General features: G+C 43.8%; 1 protein-coding gene across 4 annotated transcripts in view; it reads left to right on the top strand.

The window, feature by feature from the left end:
* Positions 1-480: 480 nt before the first annotated feature.
* Positions 481-19,897, top strand: part of LOC5573328 (dual specificity protein phosphatase 10) — a 33,568-nt gene continuing 14,151 nt past the window's right edge. Inside the window, exons 1-3 of one of the 4 annotated variants that reach the window (XM_021837773.1) lie at positions 481-505; positions 9,162-9,272; positions 14,672-14,899. In XM_021837773.1, coding sequence (XP_021693465.1) covers positions 496-505; positions 9,162-9,272; positions 14,672-14,899 — 349 coding nt within the window. In that variant the 5' untranslated portion in view covers positions 481-495. Of the gene's footprint in view, positions 506-1,031; positions 1,069-1,492; positions 2,672-2,991; positions 3,264-9,161; positions 9,273-14,671; positions 14,900-19,897 lie in introns of those variants that run through there. The other 3 variants (XM_021837770.1, XM_001654498.2, XM_021837774.1) reach the window with 3 other exon arrangements.

The following is a 19,897-nucleotide window of genomic DNA, read 5'->3' as shown; positions in this document are numbered from 1 at the left end:
GTCTGGCAGCAAACTAAGCCCGACCGTACTATCAGCAACATATCCACCAACACAATCACGCACATATCGTGGCGAAGAAGTTCGGTGCAAACAGTGCCAGCGATTTTAAGGGGTGGGCTTCTATTTTCGTCCATTCGATTAATATGTGGCATTCTATTATTTCAAATACGCAATGTGACGGATTAGTTTGCTGTCAGTTTATCACAAATCATTCTGAGCAAACGTTACCATATCAATTATGGTAACGAGTGACAGAGCGATGCGGAACCCTACAATTACCACGACAAATCCAATATCAACCATCGAGCGAAAAGCGTACATGATACATCACAGTAAGCGAGAAACGTAGCAGCAGAAGGTCGTCAAGTGGATGGAGCGCGCGGTTGCAAGGCGAGGCGAGCGGAGAAATATAATCATTCGGATGAGTCATACTTTTTCATATAGCCAGCAGCAGCAGCCGATGGAGTATAGAAGAAGCGCCAGCGCGGGGTGTGTATGTGTACGAGTAAGTAAGCAAGACATCAACGACGAAGCAGAAACGTAAACACAACATCAACAACTGGTGCCCTGTGTAAACACATCAATATGGTGATATAGGTCTGGTTGTTGCACGGACGGATTGGCTTCTTTGGTCAAGTCGGATGGTTGTGTGAGTGGCGAACCGTTGAACGATGATACGCGCGCTCTTGCTCCCCATGGAGCAGGGTTTGATTGCATGATTAGGTAGTCCGGTCGAGTGATATGTTTAGGTGATATTTCGGACGATATTAACGTCATAAATTATGTGAAAATTATCCAAAATATCTGCTGTTTTGTGAAAAAATGAACGATTTTTCATAAATGGAGCATCTTAATCGAGACAACCCATGAGAGCATCAACCATGCGCCACGGCTCGCCAGCTGGTTTCTAGGCTATGAAGATTTGGAAGTGGTGTGTGTGCGTCAACATTTGATTAGAGATGAGGCACAACTTAGCGTAGGGAAAATGCGTTGCAAACAGAACATCGAGATTGGTTTTAATTGGCATGCTTTTATGTTACGTGAAGATGAAAACTCTCTTAAAGGCAGGTAAGTGACCAGTCAACCTGTCAAACTCTGTCAATAACTGTCAACTGTCAAATAAAAAAGTGTTGTCACTAGTTGAACGCACGATATATCGAGCCCATTCTGTCGTTCAAGTATTGAACAAATTATTCACCTACAGGGTGTCATTAGTTGTTTCAAGTGGTTCATGCTTCAAGTAGCGGACAACCATATTTACACTCAAGTCCAAAATAATCACATATCTTCCAGATTTGAAATTACACAACTGAGAGCAAAAACTCACCCTGTGCGAAAAAACGCATCTCACATACTCGTGAAATCTGGACACGTGCAACTGTCTCGCACCGAGACGACTCATTTCCGCGTGACGTCACCGCAGGGTTGTGTTGGTGCCATCGTGTCACGCTGTGTTGGTGCAGCACTACTAGGAAGGAATGTGGTTACTGTGGTGAGCAACCCGACCCCGCAGTCGGCCGTCATCAGTCATCATTCGTATTTCTGTGGTCGGTTGAGCAGCACGCGCGTGTAATTCCGTTCACTGGTACGAAGAACCGAAGGTTTACATCTTTTCGCGCTCCTTCAGGAACACCATTCCTGTCAAATTGCAAGTGAATCCTTATTAGAAACCAGCGTTCGCCGTCGATCTCGTCAGTTGTACGACTTATCACGGCCAGTTCGCGCGTAAAATTCTCGCATCCGGTTCCTTTGATCGATGATCCTCGCTTGACAGTACGATCATCTACAAGTGTCACATCAAACGCGCGATTCTAGACCCCAATGACGCGGATTACTCTGACAACACAAGGATTTAGCAGTAACAGAAATAACAAAACCAGAAACAAGTGATACAAAGTGAAATCAAGTGCTTTTACTTCGGTGACCAACACTTTTACACACACAAATGAAGTGCCGTTTTTTAACGAATTCAACGTAAAAGTCTGTGCAAAGATACGAGTCGAGTCAATATTGAGTGTAACAAGTGCGAATAAATTGGGCTTCAGCTTTGATACTGCACAGTGCGAGTGAGAGAGTATCAAGTGTGGAGTGTTCACAAGAAGGTAAACTCAAAGAAAATAAATTATACTTAATCACCCGACCGTTGTGTAGTAAATCTCTTGCATAATGTCGAGCAAGTACAAGTGATTCATGTGTATTAACCCGATTCGTGTGCATTACAATATTTTAATTACAACTGCCAAGAGCGAAGAAAACAGCGATTGAGAAAAACAAGTTATCGAATAAGAGAGAAGGGTATAACACGAAGATTTCATTACGGCCCGATCACCGGTGAGATCACTGCTAAATAAAGCAGGGGTGTATATCAACACGGACAACAATCTCGCGCGCAAAATAGTTTTTCGCTTCCATCATCCGTCAAAGCCTACTACGCAGAGAGGGCAAGTGACAACAAACACGTAGCTGTCAGAGGTGCAAGCACTGTCACCTGTCAAAATTATCTCCAATCAGTCATCGTCACGGGCAGTCGCTTCGAGCTCCACTAGCAGCAGCACCGTCAAATCACCGTCGGCGGTGACACCCGGAGCTGTGACAACGTCCACAACCAAGATGAGAATAAAGCGCGAATCGACCTGCCTAGGACTACGGCTTATGCCCGCCACCAAGCTCGGTAAGTACCAAAGTCCTCCGCAATCAACGCGCTTCGCCACGCACCATGGACGAGGTTGAACAGCAGTACATCACACCTCCGACTGTTCTATTTTTGATCCTTTCGACTCTCAAGTCGAGCGTAACAACAAAGAGGTGGGCACACAGAAACTAGACCACATACCTCCGCAATGAGCTGTCATTCCGCTCGCTATTGGTCATCGCACGAAACCCTTCCCGTCCTCGATTCCTCTAGCCCACCCCTGGCCGGTCAGGCCCCCTTTTCGGAACGTATTTATACTGCATTTTATAATTAGAATCTCGTTCGAGCACGACGTAAATCCCTTTGCCTTTGGTCGAGTCGCTTGATCGAGCCAAAACGGCAGCGACCGAGAGTCTCTCGCAGCTTCCGCGCGCGCACGGCGGGACATTAGTCTCGACCCAACCAAAATACCAACGACAAGTGTCTGTCACCGTCCACGTTTCGCACTACAGCGCTCTTGAACGCCTACGCGTGAACCCCTCAACTCGCGATTCCACCAACAACACCTGTGCTGCGTGCATCTTTCCAGCCTACTCCGAACGGAAGGACTGCTGGACGATCATGGCTTTTGGTAGGTCGATCAAAGCAACCCTGCGGCATGCTTCAGTGAAATTTGACCGAAAATGTGCAATTTGGGTTTGATGTGTACGAGTACACGGAAAATCGTTCTGTGAAGTTTTTCAGACACTTCAACGCAGTAATGCTTTGTCATGATCTTGCTATGCTGAAATAACTAATTAAACTACTTCATCTTTTAATACAAGACTACAGATCAAGTAGAGATCAGCATCATCTCACATAGTTTTGATATAAAAGTGCTTTCAGTAAGGCAACAAGATAAGAATCTTCCCAACCGTGGCCTAGTATCGTTCGGAGAATCTAAACTTATTTCACGAAATCAGCGGTTTCCTTCCTGCTCAGTATCATTGTTGACATTCTTATCGTACCACCCGATGTACATCCTGTTTTACCAGTTGAATATATGCATAATTATAACCGATTCCTGGAACTGTCGCAACTAGTCGCGCAGTTCCAGCGATCCCACCGTCCATTCCCGACTAGTGTTTACTATCCGCAAGCAAGTGACATCATCACCACCTGAAAGTTTGCTGTGGTCATCGTTGTCTTCGTCATCAGCGACAAACAGCGTTCGCTCCGTTCAACGGCAAAAACTGCTTGTCCATAAACTGCCTTCGGCGAAGATCTGCTGGTAGACGACTCTCGAGTAATCGTAAACATTTGCTGGCTGCGCGGCTAATGATGTTTTCCGTGAACCGGAGCATCAGTCACTGAACTGTTTGTGCAAAGAGCGCAGTGATTCACCAGTAGTGCCGCCACAAATTGACTCTTCGGTTCCAGCATAATCCAGCGGACGGGGATTCCGGGAATCCTCCGTGTGGCAGCCGGTGCGCAACTATAAACGAGAAAACCGGGAATTTGCTGCATCGTTTCGGAGTGACGAATGCCGTCATGCTGGACTTGGTTGAATTCTAAGCTTGGGAGTAATCCTCATATGGAGAGATTCGGGTTAGCTTGTTCGCCGATTTTGAATGGACTTCTTGTCATTTATCAGAGCTTGCAAAGATATGTTTTGAATCAAAGAACATCAATTCTACACAAGTTTCCAAACAGGTCTAAATAGGTCACTCATTTGGCAATAATAAGTCACTCATTTGGCACTCACAGCATCAAAACAGCGGTGTCACTGTATATGGCATTTAACATTGTGACAGCATTGCTGATCTGTCAAACACACAAGACTACGGTGGCGCTATCTATGCATTTCATAGCGGCCATTTTGGTTATTATAATGATCCATTAATTTGTTATTTAGTTATTTGGCGGAGTCTTCAAATAGCATTTGATTTACGCTTCAAAGTGCCACTCCGGAAGTCGATTGATTTGATTTTAGATGTGAAACATCCTTGTCTTTACGAAACAGTAAGCAAAGCTTGTCATTTAAGTAAAACTACGAACATGTTAATGAAGCACTGAGTTGAAGAGAATGACTTGAGTTAAAGCAAGTTGCTGTTTAAACTGCTGATTAAAGCTATCAGTACACGCTTTGCCAATTGTGCAAATATTCGGCATGGCATAAATCAACGGACAAACATCGGTTTCAACTCTGACAGAATCATTGCAATGTCAAATATTGGTTTGGCTCTTAAGCCGTTAAGAAAACCATGCTCGACGACTTGACAAGCGATAGAAATTGATCGTTCATATGTCAAAAAGAGCCGTTGCAAAGCAACGAAATGATACTTTTCTGTTCCTTCGTTCAATCAAAGTAAACGCTGTTCGTTCTGTTTTCGAATGTTTTGAGTTTCAAAATCATAAACCACGTTTTTCCAAAGAAGACAAACTATTTCGCTGGTAAAGCCACTGTAAACAAAGTAACTTCGTTTGCGATAAACCCTTCCGAGAAGATTTCGATAGAAACTGAGCTAATGCTGCCACAGACGGCCCGAGCAAGCAAACGATGAATTTCTTACACTGCAAAATAATGTACCTATTTATTTACATTATATAGTGTTGTTGACAAATCTGTTCAACAGAGGTAACCTTAAGTGGATTAGTTGGATGCGTTATGTCACATACAAATTCCCATCCTCCTCAGTCCTCAGACCCCCAATGATTTCGAAAATTTCGGCCGGACACATCTCTTCATTTGCGTGTACGTCCGCATGCCTTCGTAGCGCAGACACTCGGGAGTTCCCTTGCTTCCCTCACGCCCTTCCCCTGCGCAAGCACACGCGTCCGCCGAAGAAATCTGCGCTGAATGAGTCATCCATATCTCTCTCTCTAGGACGGTTCAACCAACTGAACGGTGTAGCGGAGCGCTACCCGAACGAATGTGTTTCAAAATATGTTTGAGAAAATAGCCACACCAGCAACAACCGCGTCGTCGTCAGAGAGCAGTCAGCCACCATCAAACCACGAACGAGGGAATGTGAAACAGAGAGAAAGATACGACAGAGACAGGAAACCTCAAGGCAGGAAAGAAAATGAAAATAATCCACCGCCTCCTGCGCATTCCACCACATTTTCCTCGCGGCTGCTGCAGCAACGAAAGCATCAGCGCAAAACCAGGGGGTCTGCCAATGTTGTGCCTCGTCCGTCCGGCCGTCTGCAACGATCTGCATATACGCTGCTGAACAGAAGATCAAAAAGAAGATCGACCGAACCTAGAGTCGGACGAGCAGCCGCCACCACCGCCGCCGCCTTGCGGTTGATCCGAAATGGATGTATTATTTTTAAATTAAATCTCCCTATAAACATCTGAGTCATAGCCAGCCAGCATCATGAACCGCGCAGACCGCGAACGGCCAATCGCCCATGCAAAGAGCTCTTCACTTTTTTCCACTGCGAGGAGGGTGCCAAGGTGGCGAAACGAGAGTATAAATGTTTATAAGAAGTTTATTTTTAATTGTAGTAGGCTATGGACGGACGGACGGACGGCGAAGGACGCGAACGATGTGTTGAGCTGCCGGCTCATATAACATTGGCCAGAGCCATTGGCGTGCAGTGAAGTCGAACCTGCTGGACGAAGACGGCCTTGCCGAGTTGCGTGTACAGCTCTTTATGTTTTATACTCCTTCGCAAGCTTCTCGCCGCAACCACGGAGCGAAGCGACCTCGTGAGTGAAGGGAAACATACCACCTCGATTGTATCGATTGCTCGTTTGCTCGAATCTTGTTGGTTGTTGGATTTCTGGAAATGATGCTAAGCAGACACGGAGGAAAACGAGCAGCTCGCGCATCCCATAGCATTTTCCGAACTCTTCGACGGCGCTCACACATAAATCACGCTGATTTACGCTTGATTTGCTAATAATGAGAGTTGCAATGTTGAAATGGTGCCATAAAACATTAATTTCTGCCGGCGGTGCGAAGAACACCCCTCGGAGATCGTGGATTGACCTGACAGAATGACTCACTCAGAACCGCGTAGGTCGTAAATTCGCAGCTTGGACATGCTTCTGTAAACATTGTCTGTTTCGGTAACGTTTTGCGCGGCTACTATTTTCAGATTTAAAGCCCCGCTTTTTTTATTACTTTGTTCGAGCAGTCAGTAGTTTTGACGTTTGATGTTCAGCGTCTGGATTTTGTTTGGAAAGTGATTTTCACTGAGCGATCCACTTTTCAGAAATCCACCTGTGCAAAGCAGGAAGACAAGGCCTACTTCGGTTACAAGTGGCAGCCATTTTCTTCTGGCGAACAAAAAACAGCTCCCAACATCCCGCTGAGCTCGCAACTCGATTGCAAGGTGCGCACTCCGAAGCTGAGGCATACAACCAGCAAAAATGCCAATCCGTTTTGCCTCGCCATCCTCATTCCTGCCTCTGGCCATCATGACCGTTTACCACAATAGAATATAGGAGTGCAGCAACACTCCGGCCCGAACGAAAGAAGCCTGCTTCGTCAACACCAACATAAAACAGAAAAGAGAAAAAAGAAGTACGACCTTTCCAAGTTTGTTTCGTGGCTGGCTGCCAGTTTGGATTTCTTCACAGCCGCTGGAGCCATGGTAGCACGTAACGAAAACGAGTTTCTCGCTTCGAAGCCCACGGAGCAACTCCGCGCTGGCTGGATTCCACTCGTGGCGGCGGCTCGGTGCCACCCTCAGCCCTCCTCGCATCCCCCAGTTCACGCGATCTTCAGGTGTGCCGCGCGCGATCACCGATCGAGGGGTATTTTTATCACCATGAATCAGCGCCATCATCGGAGCAGCAGGTTTGAGCAAAAAGTAAACAAAGAGCTGTCACCCAGGAAACGGGGTTTGCTTGCGCCCAGCTTGCTGCCACTGACTGGCTGAGATCACCATATCAACCATCATGCCAAGTACTTTGGCTGATCGCTAAAGTAGTCGCGTTTCTTTTGCGTTGGGATTTCGCTTCCTGGAGTGGCTGCTTGGGCACAGATACGTACTTTGTTGGATGCGTGACCAATTTTAATCAAATCCATGCTGTGTATTTTCATCAGCAGTAAGCGCTGATCATAAGCTATGGATTCTTTTGTGCTTCGTTGACAGATAAGCTGAAATTCTAGTGTGATTTAAACTAAAGCATTGCTCACCTATCTTCCGTCTGCCTCGAATTTAACAGTTGCCCCATGGTGAAACTGTCAGATTCTCCTTCGACGAATGATATTTGTGGTCTTATGAACTTCAATATCATTTGGAATAGATCAGATTTAAATGAACAAAAACCAAAAACTTACGCATGTTAGCTTGTTTTTCAGCGAAACCAATGCTACTGGTCCAAACCAATGACTTCTGTGCAATTATTCCTGATTGTCCAAGTAATGATGACACAGAAGACACGAAACCGATTTGAAGTAACTGCAGTGAATCAAATTGTCATCAAAATAGACGAAAAACAAACAACAAAGCAAGCTCGCTCACAACCGTTTGTCGCAACTGTTGCGGATAAGGACACAATCAAAAGCAAACTTGTCATGACAATCACAGAGCGCAGCATTGTTGCAACCTTTTCAACTAACGAACAATCGATTATTTTAAACACAAAACCAAATTTGTATTATGAATGCTGTTTGATAATGTGTCAATGTTTACCAACACGGAGAAAGATCTCGAAAATTGCAATGCAAAGCCCAGAAAATCGGTGCGCACGTGGTGATCGATTTTTGTCATATTCTGTTCAAGTGATGATAAACTGATGTTGCGGAATAAAATTGTTGCAACAAGAATAGGAGGTGACAATGTCTTTGTTGTTGCGTGTTGGGTGACAATTTATTCACTAGTTTTTTTAGATCTTCGGTGAGAGGATTTTTCGCACTACGCATAATATTGTAGTGAAAAAAATATTGCCAAACTAGTAGCAGGAACACGCTCTATCTTTGTCATCTAATAAAAACAAAATTTTATCTCAAATCTCAGGACCATTCTCATAGTAAGAAGAAGTATTATTTCAAATGAAACTGACTTCGGAAAATTTCTTGAAGAAATCAGCAAGATTTCTTTTGGATCGTTAAAAGAAATCTTGCTGATTTCTTCAAGAAATTTTCCGAATTTTCAACAAGAAATAAGTATTTAGAGTCATTCTGTTCTAGAAGTTTTGACAGATAAAATCTCGCTGAACTTTTCTTAACGACCTAAAGAACAATAAGGATATATTCATATCTCGCCCTCTTTCGATTATGACAGTGCAATACTGAAGCTTTTGAAAAGTTTTTTACTATAGATCGCAAAATAATATCCTTGCCTAACGGGTCGTACAAAAAAACCGCATCGGAAGATGTAAACGCAGCTCAGTTATAGATGAAAGAGCAAGAAAACAAAGAGAGGCAATGTTGCTGTGATCGTTTAGAATAGTTCAGCGAGCAACATCCCTCACTCGTTTCTTGACCTACCCAATTGCCCCGGACTTAGCTTTGCCTTCTGCCCAATGCAGAATCTTCTACCATTCTAATCATGCACATTTCGCATCTCTTCCCAACTTCTTTCGCAGCAATCCACAATCCGCACAAACGGCACAAAGATACCTGTGATGATTCATCGATCACGCCTGGCACCCGGATCCCGCTGGCACGCAGCTGTTCCAGCCCGGCCGTTTCCTACGGTAAGTGAATCTCTGTTTTCCATCTCGTCTTCCTTCGCCGGACCCGGGCTCGTTAATTGAATTAACGAACTCGTTCGGGCCGCACCGTTCGCCGCAGCGGTGATGTTTGGAGTTTGGCCGTCGTAATCAACCAAGAATGAGGAAGTCAGCAATTTTAGTTCATTCTACAGCCGGTGGCCGCTTAGGCTGGCATTTTGTCGCGGGATTTAATCCATGGTGCGCTAGGGATGTTCAAGTGATTTTCGTTATATTGATCGATACAATTGACTTGATCTAAGTAGGTTATGTGTGAATGATTTGTACAAGAAAACTTTCCCAGCAGTTCGACGTGAATGTCATAGTACATAAATTGACACCCCTGCGTAAACCTACGGACGACACTATACCGCGTCCACTCCAAACGGCGACGATTCTCGGTATTCCTTCAAACAAACAGGAAATGAACATGATACCAGCTAAACCGAAGACAGATGCGTAGGCGCGTTGCCTCCATCGGACATGGCATTCCACGATATGTAGCTCATTAATATCACGCTCGTCGACGTCGTCTTCCATCGACGCATTCTCCATCCCGGCTGCCAGAATGTTATGATTTGCGACGCAGATATGCATTCTAGTACTACATCGGCGGAACGTGTTCCCCGATCCGTTTCGCTCGCTTTGTTTACCCTTGTAAACGCGTCAAACAGATGTAAAATTCATGTCCACGCTGTAAACTATAATCTTCGGAAGCCGTTCGCGCATGTGACATCGTGACAAATGTAACAGCGAGAACGTGGCCGATGCATCCACTCCGACCGCACTTTCATTCATGGTTATTCATTATGAAATTTTATTGTTTTTCCCACATTCACGGTTTTTTGTGCTTGCTCACCGCACATCGCTCTCGCTTCACATACAACTCGGTGAGGTTTGATCGTTCAGTGGAATAGAGCGAAATCGGATTGAGTTTCATTCAAGAAAAAAACGGCACACACAAAGAATGGAGAAGCGATCCAAGAGCACATTGAATAAGCGTAAATATAGCGTATGCATGCAAAACTCGCCTACTTGTATGAATGATGAAAAACAAAAAATAACACAACGACGAACATGTGGTTTGTCTGGTTTGATAACTCACGAAAGGTTATCGCAGCCTGCTATATAAATTCGCTACGTGGTATGATGATAGCAGCACTGCTGTCAATCAGCGAGAAGCGCACGTTTTGACAGCGCAGTACACCGTCGATTGCACGTCACGCGTGAATTACGTAAACCAATCAGCATGCTAATGGACAATACGAAACAAAACGCCACGGCGTAAACTATCTGTGCATTTGTGTGCCAGCGGTTGATGGAAAAATCACTTCAGCAAGCGACCCGACACGATCACACCAATCGACACGGTGCACTCGCAGATTTCAGCTTTCTGTTTAGTAAATCATATCTTGATTACTTTTTCAAATCGACGTAAGTAACTTTTATACGGTTTTGAGAAAATTAAATAGGAAAAATCACAATTTATCTTCTTAAACTGTTTTAAAATGAATCACCTTTTTAACATTTTTTTGCCGTGTACTTCGCTCAAATTTTGCATGCACTCAGCTCACGTTCAAAAACTAGGTAGTTTCTATTATTTCCCACAAAAATAATTATAAGAAAATGATAAGCCGTTTCATTCAGTTACTTTCGACGTTTTTCTACCAGTGTAAAATCGGCTCAAGTAGTGTTTTGTTTTGATTCGTGGTTAAGTCACTTTGTCTCTCCATACAGCGGGGCGGCGAAAGTAGTGGTTAGGTTGCGAAAGTTGAAAATGTTACTTTCGTCGTTTTGTAAATCCGGAAATTAAACGTTCTAAAAGTGAAAAGTTGAGTTGGTACAGAGCGGTACGTGTAGAATTCCGCCTGCTTAACACGTAGGATCGATAAAGTAAGTTTGTATACTTTTTTGACTTGAGTCTGTATGAATAAGTTTTCGAGATATGCACTTCCACACTACGGAGCCGCGAGTTCAACTCACACACCCCTGCACGGGTAGCTGTCGGACGGAGCCGCCACAAGTGGACAATCAAAACAAATTGGATCGGTTTATAAAATCGACAGCTTGAAAAATATTCCACTCGCCAGTTGGCCAGTTGGTCACCGGGGGAATGTCTGTGCATTTTTTAAGCTATCCGCGCTCGAAGAGCAATAACGATTGAAATTTTGTCACACCTCTGTTGGCGGTTCAATAATGCGGAAAATTGCCGAAATTTAACCGAGCGTGAGTTCTATTTCGGATTCTTGGACCATTACAGTCCCGATTTTACTGCCAATATTTACATACTTCACGCCGTATGTCACCGTATAGTCGGTAAACAGCAGCGCAGCACCGATCCTTTTGCAGCGATGCGCAAACTAAAAGAATAAATGAACTCATCGCTTCATCGGCAGCGGCTTAAGCAAAGTAGCGGTCAAGCTCAGTGAAAAAATGATGTCATTTTCGAAAATAAATAAATTCATACCGAGCGGGTTCGCACGACTTCTCGCTATGCGTTTCCTGCCCCTACCGTGAGAGAATTTGATGCGTGGAACAACGAAATTTTTGAGTAGCTGTCAAACTGCAGTGCTGGCAGACAGTTTGATTAATGATATGCAAAGCAGCCAGACGGCAGCATGCCATGGAATCGTGCTCAAGCGCTATTTTCTTCCCGGATTGGCAACTACCGATGACGAATGCGTTTGCCTCACGCACCATCCGATCGGAGTCGACAAATAGCGCTGAGATGTGAGAAATTTCACCTGTTGACGATCAACCATCAAGCATACAACGGACACTGTCAAACGCTCGAACGTCACTCGGAAATTTCCGATTGAAACGGAATCAAGAGATTATTTCACAGTGCTGCTTTATTTAGCCTTTCTATTCGCCACATTATAAATAAACGAAAGAGATTTTTGGCTTTTCTTTCTTGTAGATCTACCGTTGATTCATCCCAGCTGTCCCGCTGTTTCCAAGGACGGTCAAGTAACTCTACACACAAAGTAGAGAGGCTATCGAACATTGAAACCGCTCTCTGCGTCTCTGTTGTCAAACAAAAACTATAAAAAAATACTATCAGCAAGGCTGCAAAACAAGTAATAAATTTTACTGAGCAGGTGACTGCTCGGTGACGAGTAGTGAACGAATTCTTCGCGATATTACTCACGCTTTGTTTCCGAAAAAAAAGTAGTCAATCACGACAATGGCGCAAAGCCAATCATAGTTGCGCATCGCCTTCTTGGATAATAAACAAAACCTGTTTCGCTCCCAAATGTGCTTTTGTTGTTATTTTTGGTCTCACCCGCGCGCGAAGACGTTTATCTGTGAGCGTGTGTTCTCTCATTCGGCCGAACTAACAAGTTACGATCTTTTTTTATATTCATCTACCCATTTAGTTCGATCACGCAAAGCACTCCACTCCCACTCACGACGAGTGAGACGAATGCGCGGCGCTGCGATGATCAGTCCGGTGAGGAATTTCGATTGTCCGATGCAGGCCGTCAGTTCCGCAAACACACCCCTGCTTTCTGTCAGTGTGACCATAGATTTTGGACAGCCGTTTTCACCGCCTACTGGTTTGGTGGGCACGTTACCTAGGAGAGTTTTCTCAACGAAAACGAATTCCAGCGAAGGTGGCGGTGCAGCAAAGCAATCAAAGCAAATCAGCTCCGTTTAGACAAAATAAGCATCATTTGCTGAGCTCGTTGTCATAACGAGGTAAAGTGGCATACTTTGATGGCATAATACAGCGCTGGATCGGATGATGATGCTGTAAGTTGACAACAATGATTCCCGTGTTCAAGACGATGGGCAGCACGTGTATGGTTGACTATTTTTAGCACCGCGTCAATCAGTCAATGATAATTTGCACAATTGATAGCAATTTACACTGAGAACCTATTGGAAGATGCGTGCTCGAGGGGACCCCGGTCAATGTCTGTTCGTGCCAAGTGACAAAGTAAACAACCAGATCACATGACAACGAGATAAGCGAAAACAACTGTACAGCATCACTGTTGATCATTCTGATTTGGAATATTTTGATTATCTACAAACGAAAATGAGTCACATTTAGCGGTTTGATTGAAGGCACGGCTGAGAGAAAATATCATTAAGCGAAGTTATTGCGCAGCGGGCAGAAATCTGCCCGCTGGATGCCGCCGAGAGCGACGATTCAATTAATTAAGAATCACATTGTTCAGCTCATTCATTCCTAATTTGTCGCTCTAATGAATGGTTTACATTTGCACCGAACACGTGCTGGGAGCCGTGCGGTAGACGGCAATGATGGCAATTTAATATGACACCGAGTCGAAGCACTGCGCGATCGGTTGAATTTGGCTGATCATCGAAAAGTTTTTGCTGATCTACACTTAATCGAATCGAAGCTATCCGCGAAAAGGCACTCGTGTAAGCATTCCGTGATTGATGAGGCATTCGCGAGTGTTCAATTGATAGGGTTCTAAAGGCCTATAACAATTTTATTTCAAATGATTCTCAGATTAAACCTATTCTTAAATTACCTACATGTTCACTCAATTTACAAGTCCCAAAAATTTTTTTGGAGGTTGAGGCACGCCCCTGAATTTCAAATCTTATCAGAAATGAAATTTCAACTATTTTTTTATGTTTATATATAAATTAGTCGTAAATTTGAGAGTGATAATTTTCTAAAGTAGTCCTAAGAACACGCTCCATCATATTTCCAAATAAAGAAAAGATTTTATCGATAATTTTAGGACCCTATTTCCCATATGTTTGTCCATCGAAGAATACGTGTCATTTTCAAGCGGAAATCACTGTCAATTGATTCGATTACCGATCCCAAAACGTACATTTCATCAGCAACGGCCTAGCACAAAAGTGGGAAACCGATATATCGTGTTACAAATAATAAATATCGCCTTCTCTTGATTGAAACCCCTGATGGTTGCGCTCTCTTATCGCCTGGCTTTGACGTGCGGCCCCAGAGACAACGAAAGTGTCAAACAGTGACTCATTTCTCGCACCAACCCCTCGTCAACCGCGTTCGGATCGGACGTCAATTTTAATCATCCACACCCGACTGATTGCGTCGTTCGATTTCTTAACTTCTCTGCATGTGTGTACTCGGCAACCGAAAACACTTTATTGATGTATTTCGTTATCGCCGTTCTGTGATATTGCCTTGTTGTTCGCTCTCTCGCACCCGCCGGGAATGCACAGCCCTGCGGGAGGGCTAGTGTTTATATTAATTTGCTGGGAATTTATTGCCACAAGTACTTTTGCTGCCTGGTTCCCGCACTAGCAATCTACTGCTCGACCAACTGCCACCGCCAATCGATATCAATGACTCATACAAATTTGATCCAATTAATGCCACTTTCCCCCTTCTCCCTTTCTTTTTCATTGACGCGCAGACATCGAATCGCATCCCGCTTCGCCCGTGTTTCCCCATCTTCTGCTCGGCAACGGCCGGGATGCCATCGACCCATCAACGGTCGGAGCCAACTACGTTCTAAACGTCACCTGCCAACAACCCGCAGCCAGTTTGCTGAAACCGGGCCTGGAGTACAAGCAGATCCCAGCCAGTGACACCCCGCACCAGAACATCAAGCAGTACTTCCAGGAGGCTTTCGAATTCATTGGTAAGTACCCCCCAACCTTTTTCCAAAACGCTAAACAAGGTTAATGACTTAACGAACCAGCATTTTAACGGCGCAACCGCGATCTTACGCAACCTTGCCGCAACGGCCCATTTGAAGTAGAACGCGAACACAGTAGCCTGCGACCGCATCGCCCGGTAAAAACTTGCTCACGGTGCCAAACTGCATTCCAGCGCTTGGCCTACTCTGTGTTGCACACAGCTTGCAAATCGCGCCGAACAACCTTCAAGCGACCCTAGGGTCTTTCTTTTGGCCGCGCGAAAAACTGGATCTCATGGGTTCCTACAATGAAAATCAATCATTACAAACGACCCGCTCGTTTCTCGTCTCGTCGCAAGGGGGCACCGGACCAGCACACACTCACGCAACGTCAGTTAGCGCGCAAGTGCTCAGGTGTGTACCTCATTTATTTTTCCCGCGGCCGTCACTGTGTTGGTACAATATTGCTGCTGGCTCGGTACTTCAACTGCATGACTCATCATCATCATTCATCGATGGATGGCTGGTAGGCAGTTGCTTGCGTGGAGGCAACCGCACTCGCAAGTTCATTTCATTTCAGCCTGAGAAGTGTTTGTCAACAAAAGTGGTGACGGCCTACGTTTCGGCAGGACTGCACTCAATTATTCTCGGCATCTCGGCACCTGCTGGAGTGGCGATAAGGAACCGTCCTGATAAGAAGTTTGCAAGGCGATGAAGTCTAGAGGGCGTCACGTGGTCTGGCGAAAACATCCACCGGCGTATGAGCTCTGTGGGCACTTGCTAGAAATGGTTTTGATCTTAAACCTGATAATATTTCATTTGAGATACAGATAGCATCTCATTGACAGATTTTCAAAAAGTTTTTGCCACATCCCTAGATCTAAACTCAAGTTTTAGAAAAATATGTTTTCCGTGTGTTCGAACAGAATCTCGAATTAAATTTACCTATTAATTTACAAACGAAATATGGACCGATTGTCGAAAGAAATTTGGACGGAATCTCGAATGAGATTTGATCAGAATTTCAAACAAGCTGCGACCAGAATTTCGAACGTCATTAAAGTACAACCTCGAACGAGATTCTATCAGAATCTCGAACGAAACTCGATCAAAAGGATCAGAATCTTGAACGTATTTTGATCAGAATCTCGAACGAGATTCAAACAGAATCTCAAACACAATTCGAATCTTTAACGTGATTCCAACGGATTTTCAAACGAGATACGTATGAAATTTCGAACAAGATTCGAATGGATTCTTGAAGGAGATTCGAACGAGATTCGGATTGAATCTCGAACGAGATTCGGATTGAATCTCGAAGGAGATTCGAATGGAATCTAGAACAATTGAATGGAATTTCGAACGAGATTCCAACGGATTATCAAACGAAATACGAATGGAATCTGGAACGAGATGAACGAAATGCGAATGGAATTTCGAACGAGATTCGAATGGAATCTCGTACGAGATTTTAATGGGATCTCAAACCATATTCGAAACATCGAATGAAATTCGAGTGTAATCTCGAATGAGATTCAAATGGAATCTCGAACGAGATTCAAATGGAATTTCGGACGAGATCAAACAAAATCTTTAACGAGATACGAAATAATTCTCGAGCTAGACCCAACATCAGATTCTCTTTCCACAGAATCTCATCTGAGATTCGAACAGAATCACATCTGAGATTCGAACAGAATCGCATCTGAGATTCGAACACAATCCCATCAGAGATTCTAACAGAATCTTATCTGAGATTCGAACAGAAACTCATCTGAGATTCGAACAGAATCTCATCTGAGATTCGAACAGAAACTATTCTGAGACTCGAACAGAATCTCATCTGAGATTCGAACAAAATGTTATCTGAGATTTGAACGAAATGTAAATTGATACCTAATCTGAAGCTAGCATTACACACTTTGCCAAGTGAGCAAATATTTGGCTATTTGACATTTCAGACGTTTGGCCAATGTTTGCCGTTTGGCTATTATTTGTCAAAGGTCAGTACACGATGGACAAACATCTGACAAACTCATATTTGTCCATGTTTGTTACTCGAAAACTGAACGGAGTTGCAAACTTGACCAAATAAAATTAGTTTCGGCATACTTTCGAAGTTATATTTTGTCGTATCTGTAAGCATTGGTGTTTAAAAAGTTAGGCAAATATTTGTGCAACAATGCTTTTGCAAATATATTTGGTCAGTAAACACATGACAAACAAATTTGTCTAAATTTGGCAAGTATTTGCACATATGGCAAAGTGTTTGCTGAGAGCTTGAGATTCGAACATATGTTGACTAAGTTTAAGCATAATTGTACCAACGATTGATTCCAACGAACACAACTGAGTTCCAGTCATCTTTATAGCTTTTCAGTCTAGCGATACTCATTGAAAACTATTTAGAACTCTAGCTCAGAAGACGAGAGATTCAAAAAGAAACCCGTTTGGGATTCGAATAGAAACTCATTTGAGATTAAAACAGAATCTCATCTGAGATTCGAACGGAATATTATCTGAGATTCGAACAGATTTTCATCTGAGATTCGAACAGATTTTCATCTGAGATTCAAACAGAATATCATCTGAGATTCTAACAGAAACTCATCTGTGATTCGAACATGATCTCATCTGAGATTCGAACATAATGTCATCTGAGATTCGAACAGAATCTCATCTGAGATTCGAACAGAATCTCATCTGAGGTTCGAACATTATCTCATCTGAGATTCGAACAGAATCTCATCTGAGGTTCGAACATTATCTCATCAGAGATTCAAAAAGAATCTCATCTGAGATTCGAACAGAATCTCATCTGAAATTCGAACAGAATTTCATCAAAGATTCTAACAGAATGTCAACTGACATTTGAACCAAATCTAATCTAAGATTCCAACAGAATCTCAGCTGAGATTAGAACAGAATCTCATTTGAGATTCGAACAGAATCTTATATGAGATTCAAACAGAATCTTGTTTGGGATTCGAACAGAATCTCATCTGAGATTCGAACAGAATCTAATTTGAGATTCAAACAGAATCTTAGGGATGGTACACATATTATGTCACGCTAAATTTCAACTTTTTCGACCCCCTCCCCCCCCTTTGTCACACTTTTTGTATGAATCCTACGAAAATTTTGTAAGGCTTGTCACGCTTGGCTCGACCCCCCCCCCTTGGAGCGTGACGTAATTTGTGCATGATCCCTTATTTGAGATTCGAACAGAATCTGATCTGAGATTCGAACATAATCTCACCTGAGATTCGAATGTAAACTGAGACCTAATCTGATATTCGAACAGATGTAGACTGAAGTTTAAGCATAATTGTACTCTAGATGCCAACGAACACAATTGAGTTCCAGTCAATCAGTTGAAGATAGTCAATCTAGCCATACTCAATGAAAACTATTTAGAACTCTTGCTCAGAAGGCGAAAGAGAGGCGCATTCAGGCCGTCCCACTCATTGCGTTATCAATATTCTCACGATCGAGGTCGTCCGTTGCCATTTTTGCTTCCCATAAGGCTTGTAACACGTTGGTCGTGGTGGTGTCACATCAACCACCAACTTCCGGCTCCGAGGCTTCGCCGTGTGGTTTCACAATTTTATCGCACGCAATTGCCGCAATACCTACTATGTGTGTTGACCACACGACGACCGCACATCGATGACGATGGGTGTGTGAATTCGTCGTTGTCGTCGTTGGTTGGTCATTCAACTGTTGCCAGCGATATGAGGAAGTGCAGAGCGCTCCGTTATGATCTCAAGAAACAGCATCGAAAGTTAAAGCTACGGACAGCTTCCTGATCTGGAAGTACGCATATATAGGCATGGTGCCGCTTTGTAACCAGGGAACAGGGAAGCAGACAACTTCAAGGACGCGCTCAGATCAACATACTCGCAGTTTAATGATGGCGTTGTGATTACTTTTTTGATTAGCGCAACAGCGGGCGCGGACAAGTGGACAACAACGGTTGTGCCTCCGCCATGGCTGTCAATTTCGTTAACGTTTCTCTTTGTCCGACGATCGCCAATGGCAACCGGCTTTGGTGCTAGGCGAGAAATAAAAAAAAAACGATGTCTACTTCGATGGACCAAAATCGGGATGGGCAAGGAGGACCTGATGGACGGCAAAGAGGTACGTGCACCACCGCAACGGTCCGAAGTTGATGTCACTGCTAAATTTGAGCGACCGTGCGCGCGCGAAGCACTCACAAATGGGCCAAAAAACTCGTATAATGCCCCGCGCAGCGACCGTGCAAGCCCGAGCAGAGACGAAAGCCGCCGGTTGATTGCTTACGCGGGTTAAAATTAAATCTTACGTAGCCCCACTGTGTGCGATGCGGTACTGCTGCTGCTGACGGGCCTCGCACAGCTATAGGCGAGTGTCAGTGCGCAGTTCGCATTCGCAAATGTAAATATAAATAAATAAGCTTATTGAAAATGGCTCGATCACCGTCGTCGTCGGTGTGATGCCATGCCATCATCGGTGGAGGTGAATTAAAAATATTAAAAATTCATTCAACTCTCTCGGCTGACGGACCGGTGCGTTTGTTGATTACTAAGCCAGTAGTGCACACTGACGGAGAACGCAACCAAAGATGACAGCAAAAAAAGCAGGCTCAATTTCAAGGTGTCATCGTAACTTTGTCATCATGTTAAACAAGCCATTTTGCAGTGTCACCCTTCTTTAGAATCGCGCACCTTGTTTCTGCCATTGATTGCGCATTTGAAAAGCGTTGCACATCCAACTTTTTTCTTTTCTCGAGATTCTAAAGTATGGATGGTAGAATAAACAAAGATCTGCAGATCACTTTTTAAATGTTCTGTATGGGTTTAAGCCTAAAAAATATGTTCTTTTGGTTTTACTGCTTTTGTCACACCTTTAAACTTGGAATCAAATTTAGAATGAATTTTGTTTTCCGTGTTTCTTTTAAAATGTCAGGAACATTTTTTTTGTGTAAAAAAAACAATTCAACTGGATCACGCTTACCAATAC

The sequence above is a fragment of the Aedes aegypti genome, chromosome 1 (genome assembly GCF_002204515.2).
Source record: "Aedes aegypti strain LVP_AGWG chromosome 1, AaegL5.0 Primary Assembly, whole genome shotgun sequence".
Taxonomy (NCBI): Eukaryota; Metazoa; Arthropoda; class Insecta; order Diptera; family Culicidae; genus Aedes; species Aedes aegypti.
This window is presented reverse-complemented; position numbering and strand designations above follow the sequence as displayed.